Source organism: Hypanus sabinus, chromosome 3, assembly GCF_030144855.1.
Source record: "Hypanus sabinus isolate sHypSab1 chromosome 3, sHypSab1.hap1, whole genome shotgun sequence".
NCBI lineage: Eukaryota > Metazoa > Chordata > Chondrichthyes > Myliobatiformes > Dasyatidae > Hypanus > Hypanus sabinus.
The window spans coordinates 105,714,441-105,739,818 of NC_082708.1; the positions used below are offsets into that span (position 1 = coordinate 105,714,441).

General features: G+C 43.4%; 1 protein-coding gene across 1 annotated transcript in view; it reads left to right on the plus strand.

Moving 5' to 3' along the window:
- The window catches only part of enpep (glutamyl aminopeptidase), a 91,927-nt gene that overhangs the window by 45,608 nt on the left and 20,941 nt on the right, over window positions 1–25,378 (plus strand). Inside the window, exons 3-11 of the mRNA XM_059964899.1 lie at window positions 4,349–4,480; window positions 6,259–6,379; window positions 9,721–9,875; window positions 10,919–11,032; window positions 13,822–13,956; window positions 16,957–17,022; window positions 20,080–20,145; window positions 20,234–20,385; window positions 24,020–24,102. Of these exons, the coding sequence (XP_059820882.1) occupies window positions 4,349–4,480; window positions 6,259–6,379; window positions 9,721–9,875; window positions 10,919–11,032; window positions 13,822–13,956; window positions 16,957–17,022; window positions 20,080–20,145; window positions 20,234–20,385; window positions 24,020–24,102 (1,024 nt within the window). The remainder of the gene's footprint in view (window positions 1–4,348; window positions 4,481–6,258; window positions 6,380–9,720; window positions 9,876–10,918; window positions 11,033–13,821; window positions 13,957–16,956; window positions 17,023–20,079; window positions 20,146–20,233; window positions 20,386–24,019; window positions 24,103–25,378) is intronic.

Here is a 25,378-nt window from a genome sequence, read left to right on the forward strand (position 1 = left end):
AGGACCTATGGCACCCGTCAGGTGCAGCTACCGTTCGGCTCCAGCCGGTTCACGTGGGACTTCACACTGGCCGCCGTAGCCCAACCGCTTCTGGGTGCGGATTTTTTGTGGGCTCACAGCCTGCTGGTCGACCTGCCCAGGAAGAGACTGGTACACGCCGAGACCTTTCAGACGTTCTCCCTGGGTGCAGCCCAGTTGCCAGCCCCTCACCTCAGCTCCATCATGCTGTCCGACAACGACTTCACCAGGGTCCTGGCGGATTTCCCATTGGTTCTGGCACCACAGTTCACAGTGGACATGCCCCGACACAGCGTACAGCACCACATCCCGACCCAGGGACCAGCCCTCCACGCCCGCGCTCGGCGGCTTCCCCCGGACAAGCTCCGACTGGCGAAGGAGGAGTTCCAGAGGATGGAGGAATTGGGGATCATCTGGCGGTCCAACAGCCCATGGGCCTCCCCCCTGCACATGATGCCCAAAGCGACAGGAGGCTGGAGACCGTGCGGCGACTACCGCAGGCTGAACGAGGCTACCACACCGGACCGCTACCCTGTGCTGCACATTCAGGACTTTGCAGCAAACCTGCACGGTGCACGGATCTTCTCCAAGGTAGACCTCGTCCGAGGGTACCACCAAATCCCGATGCATCCTGACGACGTCCCCAAAACGGCTCTCATCACCCCGTTTGGCCTTTTCGAGTTCCTCCGCATGCCGTTTGGCCTGAAGAATGCCGCACAGACGTTCCAGCAGTTAATGGACGCGGTGGGACGGGACCTGGACTTCGCATTCATCTATTTGGACGACATCCTCATAGCCAGCAGCAGTCGTCAGGAGCATCTGTCCCACCTCCGTCAACTCTGCGCCCAACTGAGTGAGTACGGTCTTACAATCAACCCCACCAAATGCCAATTCGGACTCGATACCATTGACTTCCTGGGCCACAGGATTACTAAAGACGGGGCAACCCCTCTGCCCGCTAAGGTAGATGCGGTCCGCCACTTCCCCCGACCCACCACGATCAAAGCCTTCGGGAATTCATAGGTATGGTCAATTTCAACCACCGCTTCCTCCCTTCAGCTGCCCGGATCATGCGCCCCCTTTTCGCCCTGATGTCGGGTCCGAGCAAGGACATTACCTGGGACGAGGAGTCCACCGCCGCTTTCGTTCAAACGAAGGAAGCTTTGGCAAACGCCGCAATGCTAGTATATCCCAGAATGGACGCCCCTACCGCCCTCACAGTGGACGCATCTAACATGGCAGTCGGTGGGGTGCTGGAGCAACTCATCGCAGGTCGCTGGCAACCTCTGGCGTTTTTCAGCAAACACCTGCGGCCACCCGAGCTCAAGTACAGTGCTTTCGACCAAGAACTGTTGGCGCTCTACCTGGCAATCCGGCATTTCAGGTACTTCTTAGAAGGTCGGCCCTTCACCGCATTCACGGACCACAAACCGCTTACCTTTGCGTTTACGAAAGCGTCTGACCCCTGGTCGTCCCGCCAGCAACGCCACCTGTCCTACATCTCGGAATACACGACGGATGTCCGGCACGTCTCGGGTAAGCACAATGTTGTGGCGGATGCGCTCTCTCGCCCTACCGTTCATGCCCTTTCCTAAGGGGTAGACTTTGAGGCACTGGCAGAGGCGCAGCAGGCGGATGAGGAGATTCCGAGTTACAGAACCGCACTCTCCGGTTTGCAGCTCCAGGACCTCCCCGTAGGCCCGGGTGAGAGGACCCTACTCTGTGATGTCGCCACCGGCCAGCCCCGTCCCGTCGTCCCGACAGCCTGGCGGCGCCGTGTTTTCGACTCCATTCATAACTTGGCGCATCCTTTCATCTGGACAACTGTCCGGATGGTTTCCAGCGGGTTCGTTTGGCACGGACTCCGCAAACAGGTCAGTGAATGGGCCAAAACATGCATGCACTGCCAAGGTGCAGTGGCACACCAAAGCCCCACTGCAGCAGTTCCATCCCGCCCACCGGCGTTTCAACCACATTCATGTGGATATTGTGGGCCCCCTGCCAGTGTCATGTGGAGCGTGGCACCTCCTGACTTTCGTGGACCGGTTCACAAGATGGCCAGAGGCGGTCCCGCTCACCGACACCACCTCCGGATCTTGCGCCCGAGCCCTGATCACCACCTGGATATCTCGCTTTGGTGTACCAGCCCACATTACCTCCAACAGAGGCGCCCAGTTCACCTCCAGCCTGTGGTCAGCTATGGCCAGGCTTTTGGGGACTCAGCTGCACCACACAACTGCCTACCATCCACAGTCGAACGGGCTAGTGGAGCGTTTCCACCGTCACCTGAAGTCGGCCCTCATGGCCTGCCTGCGAGGAGCCAACTGGGCGGACGAGCTTCCCTGGGTCCTACTTGGCATCCGCACAGCGCCCAAGGACGACCTGCACGCCTCGTCGGCCGAGTTGGTATATGGCACGCCCCTGGTCGTCCCCGGGGAGTTCCTACCAGCCCCATGGGAGCAAGAGGAAGATCCCGCAGCAGTCCTGGGCAGACTACGCGAGAAGCTCGGTAACCTGGCCCCCATGTGCACTTCACAGCACGGGCGGAACCCGACCTGCGTACCCAAAGACCTGCAGAACTGTAAGTTTGTGTTTGTACAAAGGGGCGGGCATCGGCCACCGCTGCAGCGGCCATACGAGGGGCCGTTTACGGTGCTCCGGAACAACGGGTCCATGTTCGTGCTGGACGTTGCGGGGAAAGAGGAGGTTTTCACGGTGGACCGCCTCAAACCGGCCCATGTGGACCTGACACAACCGGCCGAGTTTCCGGCACCTCGGCGCAGAGTCTGACCTCCCAAGAAGGTTCTGGCTCAGACTGTGGACATTGGGGGGGTGTATCGCCGGTTCTGGGGGGGGTGGGTGGGTTATGTGGCGACCCATTTCCTGGCACATCCGAACCGGCTCACAATTAGATAGCCTACGGGGATTTGCGAGCACAGAGCTTTGGAGCCTCTGCGCCACGGGGGGCAGGTTGAGGGAGGCTTAAAAGTGAGGCTGAGGATTTCGAATAAAGTTTTTTCCTTCGACTGCAGTTACCGACTCCGTGTCATAATTTTAGCGCTGCGTGTAGCACACCGCTACAGAAGCATCTATTCTATTACTGAGAATTCATGGAACAATTGTGGATATATACTGTAGATTAAATAGAAATACAAGCAAGCATAGGGAAGATTAGACTGTAAGTTTTACATTCTAATCCAAAAGTCCGCTACTTTTCACATTATGCTGTTAATTATCTGGGTAACAGAACTGTTGGCTTGGTGGGCAAGTTTGTGGACTATTCAGAAATAATAGGTGTAGGGGCAGGGAGTGTTGAAACGGAGTCTGTGATGACTTGTACAGGTTTGGAGAATGGGCGAAGGATTGCCAGCAGAACATAGTGTAGGGGAATGTATGACTGTGCACTTTGGTAGAAGGAATAGACTATTTTCTAAATGGGGAGAATATTCAGAATTCAAAGATGCAAAACATTTGGAAATCCTAGTGTAAGATGTCCCAAAGTTGATTTTGCAGGTTCAGTTAGTAGAGAGGAAGGCAAATGCCTGACTCTAGTGGGAGGCAAGATGTTAGAGCCCATTATTAAGGATGAAGTTTCAGAGTACTTGGAGGTGCATAATAAAATAGCCAAGGTCAGCATGGTTTCCTTAAGGCGAAATCTTGCCTGACAAATCTATTGGAATTCTTTGAAGAAACAACAGGTGGAATAGACAAAGGAGAGACAGTGAATGTTGCTTACTTGGATTTTCTGAAGGCCCTTTGACAAGTTGCCACAGATGAGGCTCCTAACAAGATGAGAGCTCATGGTATTACAGGAAATATACCAGCATAGACAAAAGATTGACATAAAATGTAAAAAGCCGTGGGTAAAATACTGATGCGCTACTAGTCATCAACAGCCAATTGAAAATGGGCCCCGTTATTTCCACGTTTTGTCCTCTGACCATCAGCCAATGATCTGGATGATAGAATTGATGGCTTTGTGGCCATGTCTGCAGACAATACAAAACTAGGAGGGGCAGGTAGTGTTGAGGAAGCAGAGTCTGTAAAGGTCTTGCACATACAAGGAGAATGGGCACAGAAGGTGGAATAGAGTGTAGGGAATCATATGGTGATGCAAAGTGGTAGAAGGAATTAAGTTATAGAATAAAAGAATTGTGGTTGACAGTGGGGAAAATAAATGGTGGAGCAAACTCAATCGGCCAAATGGTCTATTATGTTTTATTGTCTAATTAGATATATAAAGCACAATGAAGCATGTAAAGATATGTTTCAGCCACGTGTTGATGGTACAATAGAAACTGGTTTCATTAACCTTTAATATATCTTACAGAAAGTGGAAGATGTTGGCGAAGGCAAAAAAAAAACAACGTTTCAAAAATCTGTTAAGATGAGTACTTACCTGGTTTGTTTTGCTGTTCATCAATTTACTTACATGGAAAGAAGGTCATCAAGCGGTATCCCTGTGAGTAATTTAATATCTCGGGACTCAAGTAGATTTTTATTCCAGAATGCTTATTGCTTTGCAAAGAAAGTATGATCTTTGTAGCTCCCCCCCCCCCGCTTGTTGGTTTAATATCATTGTTGCTGCAAAGCAGAAAATAAAAAATAATCATGACTAGTCTTGTGTTAAAGCTGCAGTAACTGCAATTAGAAGTAATGTTGACTATGCATGTTCATATTGGATGCATAAGGTTTAAATAATTCTCATTGCTAAACTGCTGGTGCATGGTGTTATGGGTAATGGTGCCCAAGCAGACTTGGTGCTAAGAGATCAAGTCAAGTCATTTTTTTTGTCATTTAAACCATAACTGCTGGTACAGTACTTAGTAAAAATGAGACAACATTTTTCAGGACCATGGTGTTACATGACTCAGTACAAAAACTAGACGGAACTATGTAAAAAAAACAACACAGAGAAAGCTACACTAGACTACAGACCTACACAGGACTGCATAAAGTGCACAAAAACGGTGCAAGCATTACAATAAATAATAAATAGGGCAAGGTGTCAGTCCAGGCTCTGGGTATTGAGGAGTCTGATAGCTTGGGGGAAGAAACTGTTACATAGTCTGGTCGTGAGAGCCTGAATGCTTCAGAGCCTTTTTCCAGACGGCAGAAGGGAGAAGAGATTGTACGAGGGGTGCATGGGGTCCTTCATAACGCTGTTTCCTTTGTGGATGCAGTGTGTAGTGTAAATGTCCATGATGGCAAGAAGGGAGACCCCAATGATCTTCTCAGCTGACCTCACTATCCACTGCAGGGTCTTGCGATCCGAGTTGGTGCAATTTCTGAACCAGGCAGTGATGCAGCTGCTCAGGATGTTCTCAATACAACCCCTGTAGAATGTGATGAGGATGGGGGGTGGGAGATGGACTTTCCTCAGCCTTCGCAAAGAAGAGATACTGCTGGGCTTTCTTTGCTATGGAGCTGGTGTTGAGATTCTCCGTCAGGTGAACACCAAGAAATTTGATGCTGTTTACGATCTCTACCGAGGAGCCGTCGATATTAAGTGGGGAGTGGTCGCTCCGTGCCCTCCTGAGATCAACAACCATCTCTTTTGTTTTGTTCACATTAAGGAACAGGTTGTTGGCTCTGCACCAGTCCGTTAGCCGCTGCACCTCCTCTCTATAAGCTGACTCGTCGTTCTTGCTGATGAGACCCACCACAGTCATGTCATTGGCAAACTTGATGATGCGTTTCGAGCTGTGTGTTGCAGTACAGTCATGGGTCAGCAGAGTGAACAGTAGTGGACTGAGCACACAGCCCTGGGGGGCCCCATGCTCAGTAATCAACTTTATTGGTCTACCTAATGTCTTGCTAAACATCGGCAGAGCTCAGTCATACAGATTAAAGGTTACGAGTTTGATCTACAGTTGAAGGGAACTTGCATAATTGGGATGATAGAATCAGCAATAATGTTTGTAAGATAATCTGCTGAGATTCCTACATATATATTGGTACCGATCAGTGTTGGGATCAAACATTGCTGATCCCATGGTAGAATAATCTTCCTGAACTCAGTTCAACAGCCTATTTGTGAAGTGGAACAAATGGGTGGAATTTCTGAAAGTGTCTAAGCAATTGTGAGCTGACATCTCAATAGAAAGATTCAGGAGAAGGGGGAAAAGGTAGATGAAATTTAAAAGCAAATCTGTAATAAATGATAGAAGATTTTCTTTCAGAATAAACTGAATTCTATAATACTGTATTTATTTAATTACACTGTTTTACATTTTTCAGCTTAGAATATACGTCCAGCCTCAACAGAACCATACAGCTGTCTTTGCAGCAGACACCATGAAGACAATCTTTGACTACTTTGAAACGTATTTTAACATAAGTTATTCTCTTCCTAAACTAGGTAATGTTAGTGCAATTTTGACTGTTTTGTTATATAATTACTGCATGAGAATGAAAATGAGTAAAAAACATGAAAATACATTTTATATCCGAAGTCTTGGATGAGTGAACTATTGCAATCAAATCTAATTACCTTTCAGGTCTCTTAAAATCCATCCCTCTTACTGCTGTTAGAAGGGTATTTGGTTTTAATATTCTTCCATTGAAGGATATTTTGGAATGCTAGAAACTTACACAAAGTAACTACTAATCATACAGACTATTCTGATGCTGCCTGCAAACACGTCGAGCTAGTTAGACGTGTAATAATAGTGGGTGGCTTTCATGGGTGGACATGACTGAAATATCAAAACATTAAATTGATGTTAGCACCAGTGTCAGGTGATTGCAGAGTTCTAGAATGGAGCTCTAGGCCTGTTCTTGAGAGGATCTAACCCCTGCATCTTCCATATAGGAGATGGGAGCTACTTTATTGTGCTGGGAGTAAAAAACAATCACATCAGGATTATCATGATCACTTTTTTAAAAAAAAAGTTAAGTTATGATTTAGTGTACTGTCCAGCTCAAAGAGTTCCAAAGTAATCAAGCATCAGGAAACTCACTTGACATCTTTTCATTTTATCATTCATGTACTGTATATTACAGATTTGACCCTGTGATAGACATCAGATGGCCATTCATTTATGGAGTACAGAATACTTGGTTCTCTGGAATATCAGTGTTCAAAGCCAAGAGGAAAGAGATATGGGGGAATAAAAGAGAAAATGCAGGATTACTACCTCCTACAGCAGCATTTTCCAGTGGTCCAATTTACACTCCTGAATCTCTTTTACTCGTCAGTTATCTGAAAAAGCTTTTTCTATCCTCTATTATTGTCTAGCTTCAATTCATATTTCATCTTTTCTCTCCTTGTGGCTTTTTATATTTGCTTCCCAAATCTCTAGCTTCCCGCTAATTAATGCTCTATTATATGCCTTCCTTTACAATTATCATCCTGTTCAATACTACACCTTCAAGATGCAGCAGTCTTGTGCCTTCCAATTTTCTTCCAGCTCCTCCAGCCATTGCTGTTCTGCCTTCATCCCTGCTAATGTCCCAGTCAACTTTGGCCAGCTCCTCTCTCATGCCTCTGATTCACTGTAATACTGACATCTGGCTTTAGGTTCTGCTGGAACTACAGGGTAAATTATGATCACTACCTCCAAAGGGCTTGTACCTCAGGCTCAGTAATAAAATTTGGTTCATTACACATTCAAAATTGCCTGTTTCCCTAGTGGGCTCAACCACAAGCTGCTTTTTTTAAAAAAAAACACAACTCATCAGCCTTCTACAAATTCCCTCCCTTTAGATCCAGCACCAAGCTGATTTTTCCCGATCTACCTGCATATTGAAATCCCCCATGACTATCATAACATTGCCCTTATTATCTTCTAATGTAATTTGTGCCCCACATCCTAGCCATCCTACAAAGACCTAAATGTAATTCCCATCAGGGTCTTTTTACCTTTGCAGTTCCCTAACTCTACCTATAAGGAGCCTACATCTTCCAACCCTATGCCTGCTCTTGCTAAGCATTTTTTTTTAACCCAAAGAGCCAATGCACCCCCACTGCCTCCCAGGTTGTCTTTTCTGTACAATGTGTATTCTTGGACGTTAAGCTCACAACTATGATCTTTCAGCCACGACTCAGCTCGCAATGCCATATCTGTCGGTGTCGACTTGTGCTGAAGAGTCGTCTATGGTACCATTTTCCATCTATTGTGTGCATTCAAATGTAACACCTTCCGTGCTGTTTTCATCACCCTTTCTGATTTCCCCCTCACCCACACTACACTTCCTATTGACTGCAATTTTGCCCTATCATCTGCCTGTCCTTTCTCACAGTCTCACTACACACTGTGTCTACTTGTATACTAACTGTCCTCAGCCCTATTATCTGCCTGTCCTTCCTCACAGTCTCACTACACACTGTGTCTACTTGTATACCAACTTCCGCATCCTCAGCCCTATCACCCTGGTTTCTAACCCCCTGCCATATTAGTGTAAACCCTCCCAAACAGCTCTGGCAAACCTGCGGGCAGGGATGATGGAACCCCCGAGCTCAGCTGTACTCTGTCCTTTTTGTACAGGTCATTCTTTTTGCAGAAGAGATCCCATTGATACGGAAATCTGGAACCTGTTCACTGCACCAATTCCTCAGCCACCCATTCATCTGCAAAATTATCCTCACTGGTCTGTGGGACAGGCTAGAACTTCAGCTTTTCACCTCTCCCTATATTCATCTTCAGGACCTCATCCCTCTTCCTACCTATGTCGTTGGTACTAATATGCACCATGACTTTCAGCTATTCACCCCCGCCCCAGAACACTGTGAGTCCCATCTCTGACATCCCTGGCGTCTAGGAGGCAACATGCCAGCCTGGTGTGTCTTTTACACCTCCTGTCTGTCTTCTAACTATGGAATTCCCAATCACTTCAGCAGTCCTCTCCTCCCCTTCCATCCTGAGCCATAAAGCCAGACTGGGTGCCAGAGACCTACCTGCTGTAGCTGATAGGTTATTTCACCCACCACCCCAACATTATCTAAAGAGGTACACTTGTCATTGAGGACAACAGCCACAGGGGTCACTGTGCACTGGCTGTCTATTCCCTTCTGCTAGTCGCCCAGCTACCTGCGTCCTGCAATTTGGAGATGACCACCTCCTTGTAACTCCTATCTATCTCCTCCTCGTTCTCCTGTATGAGCCAAAGGTCATCGAGCTGCTGCTCCAGTTTCTTAATACACTAGCTAAGAAGCTGCGGGTCGATGCACTTTGTGGCTACCAGGGAGCTGGAGGTCTCTTGGAGCTCCCACGTATCACACAAAGGACATTCACTAACTCTGGATCCATTCTCAACACACTAGCTATGCACCAAAGATGGGAAAATAATACTTGCTAGGAACTCGGAGCCTTTGCATGTTCTTGCCAAAGCCTCTCAACTCTGGTCACCCACACAATAGCTGCCCCAACAGGTTATGGATTAATAATGTACACTTTACCCCTCAAACAAGGGAGTTATTTTAAGAATGTTTTTGGGTGTAGTGGTACCATTCTCTGACATTGAGAATGTATGCAGAACACCTCTCCATTTCTCACAATCACCGATCAGCTGAACACGGCAAAATATTGCTACTCGCAATTGATAGTAGCTCCAAAGTCCAGGAATCCATTTGTGTGTTTGGTTTATTTTGAGCACTTTCACATATATTGATGTGTATTTTGCATTCCTAAATTGAAATGAATATAGTTCATGAATTTTTGTTCCACGTACATATTTTTGACACTACCTCCTATCTTGCAGATATGATTGCTATCCCTGACTTTGGGACAGGTGCAATGGAAAACTGGGGCCTGATCACCTACCGAGAAACTAACCTGCTATTTGATGATAAAGAATCATCCTCATCCAATAAGCAACGGGTTGCCGCAGTCGTGGCCCATGAGCTTGTTCATCAGGTACGGTAGTAATGCAAATTTCTTTTTCCAAGAATGTTCAGTTATTGCATCTGTTTGAATTTATAATCAGCCATTGATATTCAAATCTCTTTTAAGGCTCATGCTTCATAAGTGTTTTCTCTGCCTTCATTAAAGTGTTTTGTCTCACCTATTTAATGGTGAGTCTGGAGTTGTTGTATTCCCACTGATTATGAACAGCATCTCCAAAGTTAGTCACTATTCTTAAAGCAAAAGGGCTCTGCCGTCACTTCAGAGAAATTTAAAGCATAGATCAGTTAACAGACGAAAAACTGAGGGAACTAAGTATTCTTCGAACTGCAAAGTTTAAAGTAGAGATAATCTTAAACATTTGAAGATGGTTGATATAGAAAATTGCTGAGATTGAGATGTTTAAGCATGTTATTGAAGCTGATGATCTGAGCATGTAATATGGAAAGCACAAACAAGCTGAGTAACAGAACGATCATTAATCAATACAGTTAGTAATTTGCTGACCAGCCCCACACCAAAGGCATAACATATGCATGAAGTGCACACAGTAGAATGATTCCACTGAAATTAACAAATGCAGTCTTGGCACTGTTAAATGGAAGGATTGTATGAGGAATGGAAAGGTCTTGAATATAGCATAAATCATAAGGTGACTTGATCATAGATTATTTGTTCTTGAGGAAGTTCTGAAAAGTTGCTTATCTAAATCCTCATCTTGTTTTAATGATTTTTATTTAATCATGCTTATCTAACAGTTTAAAAAAAAAAGCTAAGAAATAATAATGGTTCGGTCAAGTTCACACTATGTAAAGTAGTATTGACCAATGTTTATATATTTATATCTGTTACATAAACAATGAATACATTGTTTTCTGCATCCAAAATCATGGAAGCCATCAGAGACACAATGAGATTCAAACTGTAATGTAGTTGTTTACGACTTACGAGTTGTTAATTTTGTGATTTTTTTGTTTTCTCTTTTAAATTTTGCTGAAGCCAAATGTATTGAAATGAAACTCATTGATATGTTAAGTGTGTATTTATATCTGCAGTGGTTTGGCAATCTCGTCACTATGAATTGGTGGGATGATTTGTGGCTGAACGAAGGATTTGCTAGTTTCTTTGAGTATATTGGAGTACATAAAGCTCAAGCTGATTGGTTAATGGTAAGTTAATTTTCTCACAGCCATTGGGAGATCACATTGTGGGATATATGCCGAATGTGTTCTGAACATTTCTGATCCCACTGTTTTACTGGGGAAATCAGTGATGTGTGAATTTTGTTAAAGTTGTGTTTGTACAACAAAGCACCCTTTCAGCTGGAGGACCATGAAGAAAGTCCAACATGGTCATTGGACAGGAAATTTAAAGCTCATAGAATTCATTTGAGTGAGGCAGAAGATGGGATGCTCCCTCTGGATTGCAGAAAGAACATTGTCATCAGCACATTGCGTTGGTGTGACCTGTATTCTGATCCTGAGCTCTAGCATTCACCCGAACAATGTTTCAGTAAAGATTGGCAGTGAATTGTGTCTGTGGAGATGTGATGCACAGATCTCCAGAAAAAAACAAAAGAATGGATCCTATGATGAGTCCTATGGTAAGGACTGAACTGCTGGAGTGGAGTCGAGACACAATTTCGAGACTGAGATGACTAGATGGTAGATGAGAACCTGATGAGACCAGATGAGAATCCAAATGAGTCAGAAATTCTAAACACAATTGTTTACTGAACCGAAGCTGAGCCGAGGACTGAGTGCCGAACCTGAGTTCAGTTGCTCGTTCAATATCCAAATCTTGGCAGCAAAACATGGCTGCCAATTGGTCAGAATCTTTAAAGGGATGGTGCCAGCTTTTTATACCCCATAGAATCAGAGTGTCTCAACCCTGGGGCAATCAGATGCATGCCATGACAGTATCTGACATGTTCTTTGTCTTGGTGGATAGCTTTGTGTGGCTGTCCATGCATGGACAATGCACACACAAGCATGAAGTATTGCTGCCTGGTGAATTTCTGCCTGGCACTGGTGTTGTGCAGGATGGGCCTGGCTGTGATACTGTGGAAAGTAGTCTGATTTGGTCTGTGCTATGCACATTTAACCACACTTGGATTAGCCAGTAAAATGTCCACAACCCCCACAGAAAATGATCATGAATCCTGCTGTTCTTTTCCCCAAGCAGACGGGCAAAATCATCTCACAGTCATATAGTCAATTTGGCCCATTGAGCCCTCGCTATCAGCATTAATCCCGTATTTGATTCTCCCCACATTCTCATCACCCCCCCCCCCCCCACCTCTAGGATTGTACCTCTTGTCAATGGTGTTCAATTCATCCAGCAACCTGCATGAATTTGGAATATGTGAGGAAACCAGATATCCCATTTGGTCACAGGGAGAATATACATACTCCATTCAGTCAGGATTGGATCTGGGCCTTTGCTTCCGCAAGACTGCACCAGTGCACTGCCCCAGCTGAAGTATTTGGCCCCATGCCTCCTCACCAGAACTTCCAAGAAGCAGTAATAACTTGCTCAGTTGGTGGTGAGAAGGTCCTGCTCTGTCTTTTTCATTTATAGTGCACAGCCAGGGGCTCAGCATAACCACACACTATCTTCAAGGTGACTTTGAAAGGAATGATACTGTCATCTATCTATCTCTGGAATATCAATTTATCAAGGAGACCTGGAAGGGAATGCAGTGGCAAGGTTCATTCTGGGCAGCTGAGTAACACACTGTCATTCCTTTGGCCATTGCCATAAATAGAGTTAAATGTCATCTGCTATGGGAAGAGTATGAACAGCGTCTTTCCAGAGCAAGGACTTGTCCCAAACCAGATAGTGAGGACCAGCATATTCCGAGGTCCAGAAGTTCATTCTCAGGACATACTGAACCTCAATACAGCTATCACAAAGGCATAACAGGGCAAAAGCACAATTTTGGCCATGTCTGTATGGTAAAATAAGGGACAAGAAAAAATGTAAAAACCCCTCAGAATTTTCTGCTCAAAAATGTAAAGAAAAATTGATGGAATACTAATGAAACCATTTGGGTTGTACTGAGACTGGCCACTGTGCCGTATATTTGCAAATTTTCTGAATAAGGCTTATCTTTGGAAAAAGGAGTAATTGCTGTATGAAGCAAATTAGTTGAACTTTTAACTTTTTTCCCCCAAAGGGTGAAGTATTGACTCTATTGTAATGGATTAGTCCAACTAAAACTTAGCTAAGGCATACTGGTACACTGGGTGGAGTTGTTCTCCGATCTTGGCAATGTACTTGCAAAGGTTATGCACCATGCGAGGTGACATCGCCAGTGTCCTGCTGATTGTGGAGTGCCCTCTGAATGCTTGGCTTTCATATAATTTTTCAATCCAGCTAATTGGACTTCACTTTGGAAAGTCAATTGTGTTGTGGGGCAGAAATCTCGCCGCTGAATGGCTGTGTGATGAACTTTGTGCGTTTTCATTCAGCTAATTGAAAAGTATATAAAGGCCAAGCAATCAGAGGACACCACAATCAACAGCACACTGATGATGTCTCCTCAAATAGTAAATTGCCAAGATCAGAGAACTACCATCATCAACCATCTTTGGAAATATCTTCAATGATGATGGTCTTTAAACGTTACCAGCTTGCATGGTGAGAAGTTATTAAGCAACAGAACTAAACATTTACCCACTTTTTATAAAGTATTAGGTATGTTCATTGAATTGAAAATCAGGAATTTAATTTTTATATCAGTAAAGCTGCTATTGTTATTTAAATTCTGATTGCTTTTCACCAAAGTTAACATGCTGGTAAGTTATGGGCATCATTTAATGCAACCTTAAAGTGCAATTGTTGGCATGAGCACAATAAGTGAAATTCTGTGCTGTGTATTTCTGTAATTCTCTGATAAAGTAACTTGCAAATGATTGACTTTGATCAATGACATCTCTGACACTATCTTTCACAGTTGGATCAGATTCTCATAGATGATGTTTTGCCTGTAATGGGTGAAGATGCTTTGTTATCATCCCATCCAATCATTGTTAATGTGTCAACCCCAGCAGAAATTACCTCTGTCTTTGATGGCATTTCGTATAGCAAGGTAAGAGCTGCCGTTAATTGCACTTCAGGCTCTTGCAAGGTTTTGTGAGGCATTTAGAAGTGTGCCTGTTTTTTTATGTATTTTCAATTACTGAACGATTTAGAAGATGCTGTTGAGTGGCGATTGCAAGGTCTTATTAACAAATTAGAACTGTTCTATTTTGATGACTCCATTTAAAATGTGCAACAAATTAATATTCTTCACAGTGATGTAGTGCAGCACCGTTCAAACTGTGGATTTATTCATTGGCTCTACTGAGCTGACTTGCCATTTTAAACAAGCAACATTCATTGTTCTGCACCTTCAAAGAAGCAAAATTGATCAAAAGAGGCTTCACTGGCTCCTAATCAAACAATAAATTGATGCTGAACCACATGAAGAGATTTTCTGATAAATGACGAAAAGGTTACCCAAAGAGCTTGGGTCTTCAGCTGTCAGATCAGATCATTGCAGACAGGCTGATTTCAAGGAGTATGAGTATATGGCAGATCTCAATGTTCATGCATTTAGTTTTCTGACAGGAGTCGATTTCTCCTCATCTTGTCTTCGATATTGGCAAACTGCGAAAGTCAGGTGATAGAGATGAAGCTATGTCGCAGGAAAGCAGCATCCATTATCAGGGGCTCCACCACACAGGCCACGCTGCTGCCATCAGGAAAGAGCTACAGAAACCTCAGGTCCCACACCACCAGGTTGAGAAACAGTTACTACCCCTCAACCATCGGGCTCCTGAATCAGAGTGGATAACTTCACTCACCCCAACACTAAGCTGATTCCACAATCTATGGACTCACTTTCAAGAACACTACAACTTGCCTTCTCAGTGCTATTTATTACTTACTTATCTAGCATTATTTTGCTTTTCAGTTTGTAATTGCACAGTTTGTCTTTTGCACATTGCTTTATGTGTAGTCTTTAATTGGCTGTTTCTTTGTGCTTTGAATGCCTGTAAGAAAATTAATCTTAAGGTGGTATATATGTACTTTTGATGTATAACTAAGAAATAGGAGGGCATTATTGGAGCACTAACAACTCCATAGTCCCTGCTTTCACATAATGTTAACTTTGTAGTATTTTTAAATGATATGCATGTAAAGCATCAAATTAATGGATATGGTGACAAAAAAGTCTCCCATTTGTATTTCAGGTAATTATTATTTCCATGAATTTCCTAGCTATTTAAAAAGGTCAAGAGATGGTCTTGACAGCAAAGGTAAAGGAGAATCTGAAGAGATTCAACAGGTGTCTTAAGAGCAAAAAGGTAACAGAAGAGGGAATAGGTTCTATTAAACGTCAATGTAGTCATTGATCTGTGGACCCACAGAAGATGGACAAGGTCTTTTTAAATGAATCTTTCTCATCTGTGTATATATTGTGAAGGAAGTCATGAAAGTTAAGGAATTAAAAGAAATGAAAAGTAGTGTCTTGGAGCATATCTACATTACAAACGTGTTGGTGATAGTGGTCTTAAAGCATATTAACCTCTGGATTCCCAAGTGCATCTGGGAATTTGTGGGAAGCGAGGGAATTAATTATCTTTGATATCTGGCAAAGAGATTTTCACCATCTATAGTTGTGGGTGAGGTACTAGAAGATCGCAGGGTGACTAATGTCCTTTCATTTAAGTGAGGGAATGACAGGCCACTGAAGCTAGCAGCATTAGTCGGAAAGTTACTAGAAAGGATTGTGAGAGACAGGATCCACCAGCATTTGAGAAGCGAGGACTAATTAAGAATGGTCAGCATAGCTTTGTGAAGGTGAAACCATGCCTCACAAACTTGCCTGAACTTTTTTGAAGAGATGGTTAGGAGGATTGACAAGGACAGGGGCAGTGGACATTCCTGCAGTATCTTTAGCAAGGCTGTTGACCATATCCTGCATGGTTAGCTAGTCCAGAAGGTTAGAATGCATGAGATTCAAAGTGAGCTAGCCAACTGTATACAAAATTGGCTTTCTGGAAGGAGTCAAAGAGTGTTAGTGGAGGGTTGTTTTTGAAATTGGAGGTCAGTGACCAGTAGTGGGCTATGGGGTTGAATGCTGGGTCTGCTCATGCTTATCTTCCATTTAAGTGACTTGAATAAGAATATAGTTAGCACGGTTATTAAGTTTGCAGATGACAACAAAATTGATGGCATATTTTACAGTGATGAGGGTTATCTGAGATCTGACCTGGGGCAACTGAGATTCAAAGAATGGCAGGTGGAATTTAACTCAGATCAATATGTGTAGCACTTTGGCAAGTTAAACCAAAGCAGGAGTTGTACAGTGAATGGCAGGGTCCTAAGGCCTGTATCATAATGAGGCCTGTATCATAACGAGACCTAAGGGTGCTGGCGCAGAACCTGGACGTGGAGACACTGATGAACAGGGTGGTGAAGAACACGGCCTGCATGGCTGCCCTCATCAGTCAAGACACTGAGTTCAAGAGCGAGGTCTTGTTACAACTGTACAATTCCTTGGTGAGAGTACTTTTGGAGTATTGTATCTGCTCAACTGCAGGAAGGATGCCATTAAGATGAAAAGGCTGCAGGAAGGTATCACAGGAATGTTTTCCAGATGAGAGGGCTTGAATTGTAAAGAGAGGCTGAATAGGCTGGAAATGCATGCCTTGATTTGTAATTTGTTTAAGGTTTCTGGAATAGCATTAGTACTAACATCCTATTGGTTAATTTTCTTCATGGCATTAGTGGTAATTTGGCACAACAAATCACTCAAAAGAGTCACATACTTGAATTGGTAGTTTGGTTTCTCTTTCAACAGATACTGTTTGACTGGCAGACTTCAAACTTTTATCTTTCAGTTTATAAAGTTTACCCAATTTTCATTCCTATACAATGAAAACTAGATAGGACTTGCTAGAATTATGCTGCATTCTCCCCTAGTAAATGTTTTCAGAAATCAGGATGTTACCAATACAAGCGTGGGTTCCTCTGTATTTTGGGCAAGGTGTCAGGAACATACACATACATACATATACATGTTTTCTGCTTCCGTTTGCAGGGCGCCTCAATTCTACGGATGTTGCGTGACTGGATAACTCCGGACCATTTTCAGCAAGGATGTCAGGTACAAGATTTTTTTGTTGTTTTTAAAAAAATTTTTATAAATAAGTAGGCATTGCATCATCCCTAAGACCTTATGACCATAAGACACAGGAGAAGAACTGGGCTCATTGAATTTGCTCAGTTATTTAATCATGGCTGATCCATTTTTCCCATTCAAACTCATTCTCCTGCCTTCCACCCCTCGCCCCGCCCCAAGAACCTTTCAACCTCCACCTTAAGTACACCCACTGACCTGACGTCCACAGCCTCCTGTGGCCATGAATCACGTAGGTTCACCACTCTGGTTAAAGAAATGCCTCTTGGATGGATGTTGCTCTATTCTGAAGCTGTACCTTCTGGTCCTAGACTCCTCCTCTATAGCAAACATCTCCTCCATATCCAATCTATCTAGGCCTTTCAACAATCAATAGATTTCAATGAGATACCACCCCCCCCCCCCATTCTTCTAAATTTCAGCGAGCACAGGCCAAGAGCCAAAAAACGCTCCTCATATGGTAACCTCTCGTACCCAGAATCACTCTCGTGAACCTCTTCTGAACAAACTCCAATACTGGCACATCCTTTCTAAGATGAGGGGCCTTAACCTGCTCACGATACTCCATGACACTTTGCCAGTGCCTTATAAAGCCTCAGCATTATATACTTCTATATTCTTGGTCTTGGAAATGAATGCAAACATTGCATGTTCTTTCCTCACCACCAAATCAAGCTGCAGAGTAATGTTCAGGGAATCCTACACAATGTCTCCAAGTCCCTTTGCAGCTTGGATCTTTTAATCCTCCCCATTCAGAAAATTGTTTACACTCTTATTCCTTCTACCAAAGTACATGGGCATACACCTCCCAACACCATAATCCATTTGCCCTTTCTCCTAATCTGCCCAATTCCTTCTGCAGAGTCCCTGCTTCCTCAACACTACCTGTCCCTCCAGCTATTTTCATATCATCCACAGACTTGACCATCAATTCCTTCTTGAATTGCCAAACAAGGTAACGAGTTGTAGAACCAGCACTGACACCAACAGAACACATTTAGTCACTGGCAGCCAGATGGAAAAGGCTCCCTTTATTCTCATTCTTTGTCTCCTGCCAATCCTCAATCCATGTAGATTTCTTTCCTGTAATACCATGGACTCTTACCTTATTAAGCAACCTCATGTACAGCCCCTTGTCAAAGGCCTTCTGAAAATCCAAGTACATAACTTGTATTTTTTGTTTGGTCGCCTTCTATTGGTTTTTAAAAGCTTCCAAATCCTCTAACTTCCCACTAATTTTTGCAGTATTATAATGTCTTCTCTTTTGCTTTTATGTTGTCTTAGACTTTGCTTGTCATCCATGGTTGTATCATCCTGCCTTTAGAATACTACTTCATCTTTGGGATGTATCTAACCTGTACCTTCCAAATTAGTCCGAGAAACTCCAGCCATTGCTGTTCTGCTGTCATGTCTGCTAGTGTCCCCTTGCACACAACTTTGGCCAGCTCCTCACTCATGCCTCTGTAATTCAATAGACAATAGACAATAGGTAGTAGGTGCAGGAGTAGGCCGTTCGGCCCTTCTAGCCAGCACCGCCATTCACTGTGATCATGGCTGATCATACACAATCAGTACCCCATTCCTGCCCTCTCCCCATATCCCTTAACCCCGCTAACTATAAGAGCTCTATCTAATTCTCTCTTGAATGCATCCAGAGACTTAGCCTCCACTGCCGTCTGGGGCAGAGCATTCCACATATCCACCACTCTCTGAGTGAAAAAGTTTTTCCGCATCTCTGTTCTAAATGGCCTACCCCTTATTCTTAAACTGGCCTCTAGTTCTGGACTCACTCATCAGTAGGAACATGCTTCCTGCCTCCAGCGTGTCCAATCCCTTAATAATCTTATATGTTTCAATCAGATCCCCTCTCAACCTTCTAAATTCCAGTGTATTTTCTTTTACTCCACTGTAATACTGATACATCTGACTTTAGCTTCTCCTTCTCAAATTGCAGGACGAATTCTGTCATATTATGCTCACTGTCTCTTAAGGGTTCTGTTATCTTGGTTTGCCTAATCAATTCCAGTTCATTGCGCAACACCCAGTCCTGAATAGAGTTGCCTCTCGCTGGCTTAACCATAAGATGCTCTTTTAAAAAGCCATCTTGTAGGCATTCTACAAATTCTTCTGGGATCTAGCAGCAATCTAAGTTTCCAGATCTGCCTGCATATTGAAGTACTCCATGACTATTGTAATATTGCCCTTTTGACATGTCTTTTCTATCTCCTGTTAAAAGATTGTACAGGTTTTCAAGTAGCAAGTCCTCATTACTGGTCTTGCTCTCTTTGGGAGCACCTACACTTTGTTTAAAAAAAAAATTGGTGAGATTGCACTTGGGATATTGTGTACAGTTTTGGTTATCCATTTGTATGAAAGACATCATTAAACTGGAGAGAGTGCAGTCAAGATGTTGCCAGGACTGAATTGTAGGGAGACATTGGAAAAGCTAGGACATTATAGCGGTATCTAAAATCATGAGGGGTCTAAATTTTGTGAATGCACTTAGTCATTTTCCCAAGAAGGAGGACATAAAACTAGAGGACATGGTTTTGAAGTGAGAGGTGAAAAATTTGAGTGTCTTGAGGGACACCGCTTTATGCTTCATGCACAGGGTGATATGTATGGAATGATCTGCCAGAGAAAATGGTTGAAGCAGATACAGTAGCAATGTTCAAATGATTATTGGTAAGTGCATGGATAGAAGGGGTTTAGATGCTTATTAGCCAGATAGGACTAGCTGTGTGTGTGTGCAGGCGGTGTTAGAATAGATGAGTTAGGCCAAATGGTATTTTTCCATTGCTACAGTGGACTATGACCAGCTGCATGCTAAAAAGCAGCAGTAGAAGTAGACAAGGGTTATTCATGTGTCCTTGGCAAAGATCTCCTCATTTGCTGGTATTTGGGTGGCCAATGTTTTTGAAGATGAAGGAACCAAAAAAATAAATAGTATTTTCCATAGTGAAGAAGAGTTCTTTGATCATAATAACTGAATAAGGTGAATTAAGTGTTGCATTCTATCTTCAGAAATACCTCCATGATCATCAGTTTAAAAATGCAAAAACAGATGACTTCTGGGAAGCCTTGGCTCAGGTAGGTGAGCTTCGAGTCCCTCCTTTTGGGTTTTGTTTCTTCATGTGCCCAATGCACCAAATAGAGCTAACTTCATTTTTGTTCTCAGGTCAGTGGTAAACCAGTGAAAGAAGTGATGGATACATGGACACGACAAATGGGCTTCCCCGTGCTGAACGTTACTTCAGATGGTGTAGTCTCGCAGAAACGTTTCCTGTTGGACCCAAAGGCAAATCCAATGGAGCCTCCTTCATTCCTGAAGTAAGATAACTTTGCATAATTTAAAACATATTTGCTTTAACTATTTTGACTACAACATTTTATATTTTATTCTCACTGCCTTTCAAATGTATATTAGTGTCATTAACGTAATGAAAATCAACAGGAACATACTTCATACTGAAAGTAATTTGCTTTTCTCTTTTTTTCCCCCCAGATCTGACATTTGGTTTTAAATCTTAGACTTATTTTCCTTTCTCTTTTCACAGATGCTGCCTGACCTGTAGCATGCTTTCAGCATTTTTTTAGAACATAGAAAGCCTACAGCACAATACAGGCCCTTCGGCCCACAATGCTGTGCTGAACATTTACTTACTTTAGAAATTACCTAGGGTTACCCATAGCCCTCTATTTTCCTGAGCTCCATGTACCTGTCTAGGAGTCTCTTAAAAGACCTATTGTATCCGCCTCCACCAGCACCGCCAGCAGCCCATTCCACACACTCACCACTCTCTGGGTAAAAAATCTTACCCCTGACAGCTCCTCTGTACCTACTTCCAAGCACCTTAAAACTGTGCCCTCTCATGCTAGCCATTTCAGCCCTGGGAAAAAGCCTCTGACTATCCACACGATCAATGCCTCTCATCATCTTATACACCTCTATCAGGTTACCTCTCAAGCTCCATCACTCCAAGGAGAAAAGGCCAAGTTTACTCCACCTATTCATGGAAGGCATGTTCCCCAATCCAGGCAACATCTTGGTAAATCTCCCCTGCACCCTCTCTATAGTTTCCACATCCTTCCTGTAGTGAGGTGACCAGAAATTAGCACAGTACTCCAAATGGAATCTCACCAAGGTCCTGTACAGCTGTAACATTACCTCTTGGCTCTTAAACTCAATCCCAATGCACCATATGCCTTCTTCACCACACAGTTAACCCTGCACAGCATTTTTAAACTGACCCTATCTGTATGTGCCATTCATCTCCCTTTTTCTCTTTGTTAATGTTTTTTGTGCTTGTTGACTTGTTCAGAATAGTTAGTTTATTCCTGAAATGGTTGCTGATCTATTTAATTCACTGGGAAAATGGCATTTTGTTTCTTGACCTAATGCAGAGTTTTTGAGGTCTAGTAGAGAATATGGGCTAGTTGGGAACTTGACCATGAACGTAATTGAGGGAAAAGACCATAAGATTCAATCATGGGCTGAATTTATGAAGATACTGTGTGAGTAAGAGAACTTGGAAGATGATAATGCTTTTACGATCTTGCTGCCGCAGTGACAGAAGTGCCATCCCAGTAGCAATTTCTGGTTGATACTGGGAATTGAAGTCTATGCTTGTACCAGGCCCTGAGCTGAGTCTTGTACTTTGCTCCCACGTCGGTAGAGTGCAGCACTTCCTGTTGTTTGGACTGGAAAGGGTGGGTGTGGTGTTGCTTTAAGGCCAGTGTCTTTAACACTGGGGTTTGGTCCCCTCCATAAAACAGGATGCCCCCTATTTCATCAGTCATCTGCCTGGCAATCAGCCTTTGGAATAGTTCATGCAATCAATTTTGAGTAAGCAATCTTTACACTTGTACTCCCAAAACAATGAAAATCATCCAAATCTCTTGACAACTAATTCGGTTTGTTTCAGGTCTTGTGTCATGGGAACTAATTCACAATAGACCTGGGGTTCCCAACTATTTTTATACAGTGGAGCCTTGCCAGTAACTGAGGGCTCAGCGGACCCCAGGTTGGGAACAGCTGCAGCAGAGCACCCGTGTCTGTGCAGAGTTGTCAATTTCAGGCATAACCTGCAGATTGCAATCTTGCACACAGCCACAGTAATGCTTGTGTATAGATTTAGAATGCAGATGCACCTGGTTTATCCACATCTATCTAGTTGCCATCCCTAAATTTGCGGAGTTGCCTTGCTCCAGATGCTGCATGATCTCCACATGGTTGGCACTAAATTTTGTGACATACTGTTCATCCAGGAGCCTATTCTGCCACCATCTTGGACAAATAAGCACAAAATAGTAATGCTAAATGGCAACCAAACTGTATACTTTACAGTGGAATTTGCACAAGTAAAACGCTAGATTATTGACTTCAGGTGGCCGCTGGACCAAGTCCACTTGCCCATCTTGACATTTTGCACATTCTGGCAAAAGTAAGGCAGGATTGATAGCAGCTGGTAAAGGGTGTGTGGGCTTTCTCAAACACACCACCTACCTGGCAGATGTTGAAGCTAGTCTTAATACAACTATTGACCCTCAAACCCTAAATCAGTGGTACCCAACCACTGGACCGCAGTCTACTTTGGTGCATTAGTCAGTGGTAAAAGAATATTAACAAAGGGGATAGTACTAACTTTCATCTTCAGAAGGCTTTCTGTTGTACAATACAGTCCATCTGTGTTAGTTCACAGCGTGACCAGTTCACACAGACTTGGATCTCTGAGAAGTGAAATTTAACCAAGTGTTTCACTTCGTCGCCATGAATTTTTCTCCCTGGTTTTGAGAGATTTAGGATGCCTGCTGAAGCAGAGGATTGGGAATAAGGTAGGTGCCCATGATGTATATAAGATGCCTTGTGGATCTCTGATCTCTTCCTGCTTGTGCATACAGTTGCTCTCAATCCCATTTGGATTTACTGTTTCTTTGAAAATCTCGTTTTTATCTCGGACATAGAATCTGGTTTATTATCACTGGTATAGGAAGTGAAATTTATTGTTTTATGGCAGGAATACAGTGAAAGACATTTAAAAACTTCCTATAAATTAAAAATAAATAAAATAGTGCAAAAAGAGAATAATAAGGTAAGCTGACAGAAAACGACATTCCACGGCCTCTTTTATTCCTGCGCATTAAAGCCTCTGCATGGGCAGTGAGCAATCAGTCAGAATACTTTCCACCATACATCTGTAAAAATTGTCTTTGGGGACAAATGAAATCTTCCTCAAACTCCCGAGGAGGCATGCTGCTTTCATGATTGCTTTGAGCCCAGGACAGATCCTCCGAGATGGTGATGCCTAGGTACTTTAAACTGTTCACTCTTTTCACTGTTGACCCCTTGATGTGTTCTCCCAGCTTCCCCTTCCTGAAGTCCACAATCAATTCCCTGGTCTTGCTGGTGTTGTTATTGCAACGACACTTAACCAGCTGGTCTGTCTCACTCCTGTACGCCTCCTTGGTACCATCTGAGATTCCGCCAACAAAAGAAGCATCATCGCCAGATTTATAGGTGGCACTTGAGTTGTACCCAGCCACAGAGTCATGCTTGTAGAGAAGCGGGCTCAGCACGCGTCCCTGAGGTGATTGCTGATTGCAGTGAGAAGGAGATGTCCCTGATCTATATTGACTGTGGTCACCTGATGAGAAAGACAGAATTCAGTTGCAGATCAAGTGTTAAGGGACCAGGTTTTGAGGCTTGTTGGATTTTAGTGAGGTGTTGATGGAGTCAAATGCTAAGATGTAATTGATAAACAGCTTCTTGTTTGTATTGCCGATGTCTGGGTAATCTGAAGCTGAATGAAGAGCCAGTAAAGTAATATCCGCTATGTGCATATTGTAGCTTATAACGGAATGAGAAAGAATGGAGCGGGTTGCTGGGTAATGGAAACCAGGAAGAACAAAAGAGAAAACTTTAGACCATGCATCTTGTGATTATATGATTTTCTTTCAATTTTAGATACAAGTGGAACATTCCCATTCAGTGGCATACACTTGGAGGAGTAAATGACACTTTACTGTTCAACATGTCAAATGCAACAGGTAGGAATGAGATGTACAAGGGTCAGGTTCTGGGTTGTGGGCTTCTGATAAAATTTCAAATGGTGGAAAGTTTGAAAGAAAAACTGAACCTGCAGATGATAGTTCGGAATAATTGTCAGGTGGCTTTACAAAGTACACCCATCCTCAATAGGTGGGAAAATGAAATTCTCTCCCAGGAACTCTAAACATACTGCCAGCCCAAAGTCATAGCAAACAGAACCCTCTACTGTAAGTGCAAACTCAAAAACTGACCATTAACGCATTGGGTCAGTGCATGAGATGATTTCAGTTCTCAGCCCTCACACAGAACATGGTTATCTTGTATCAGTCTATTTAAATGAAAATTATCTGAGATAATGCCCCAAAGTTCACCGGAAGAAATAATTTCTATCGGTAATCTCTGTAAGTTGTGAAATCCTGCACAGACAATGGAAGCTGAATAGGATGAAACTCAGATCATTACAGATCTTCTTGCCCTTCATCTGGAATATCATTTGACTAATTTGGGGAACTTGGTAAGATTCAATACCGGTATATTTATGTGTCTATAATACTTTGAGAGTAATGTTAGTCTTCAAGGCCTTCATCACTATTGAACACCATATCTAGACAGCTTTCAGCATTTCTCAATAGTTTTGTAGAGCACATGCACTGTCCAAAGTTGCCATCTCAGACGTTAAGGCTGCATGTCATTTTAACTTTCTTTCTACTTTGCCTAATTTGTTTACCTTCTCCATTCCTATCGAGAGGTCAAATTCCAATTTGGAAGGATATCTTTTAATCCACTTGCAACCCAGTGGTGTGAACGTAGAATTGTCCAATTTCAAAGAACCGAGACCCCTGATGTTCTTCTCACACGTGCACATGCCTGTCCACTTAGTGTCCTTCCTGCTCTGTTTACTTTCCCCATTCTGTTTCTCCCACTTCCCCACCTAGTTCCATTGGTCTATCAGCTGCTTCCCATCTGGTTCCACATATCACTCTCTGCCTCCTTCCCACCCTTCCCTCCTACAGACAATCTTGCACATCCTGAGTGTGTTGGACGTCAACACTAGCGATGCTTTTAATATACATGTGACAAGTAAAGCTAATGTTTGATATTTAAAGCAATATTTTATTCTCTTCCATCCTAGTCATCATGCACAGTCTCAATCTAAAACCTCAGCTTACAACTTTTGCCTCAAATGTAGCTTGACCCCCGAGTCCTTCCAGTATTCTGATTTTAGACCACAAGACATAGAATTAAGCCATTCAGCCTATCGAGTCTGCTCCGCCA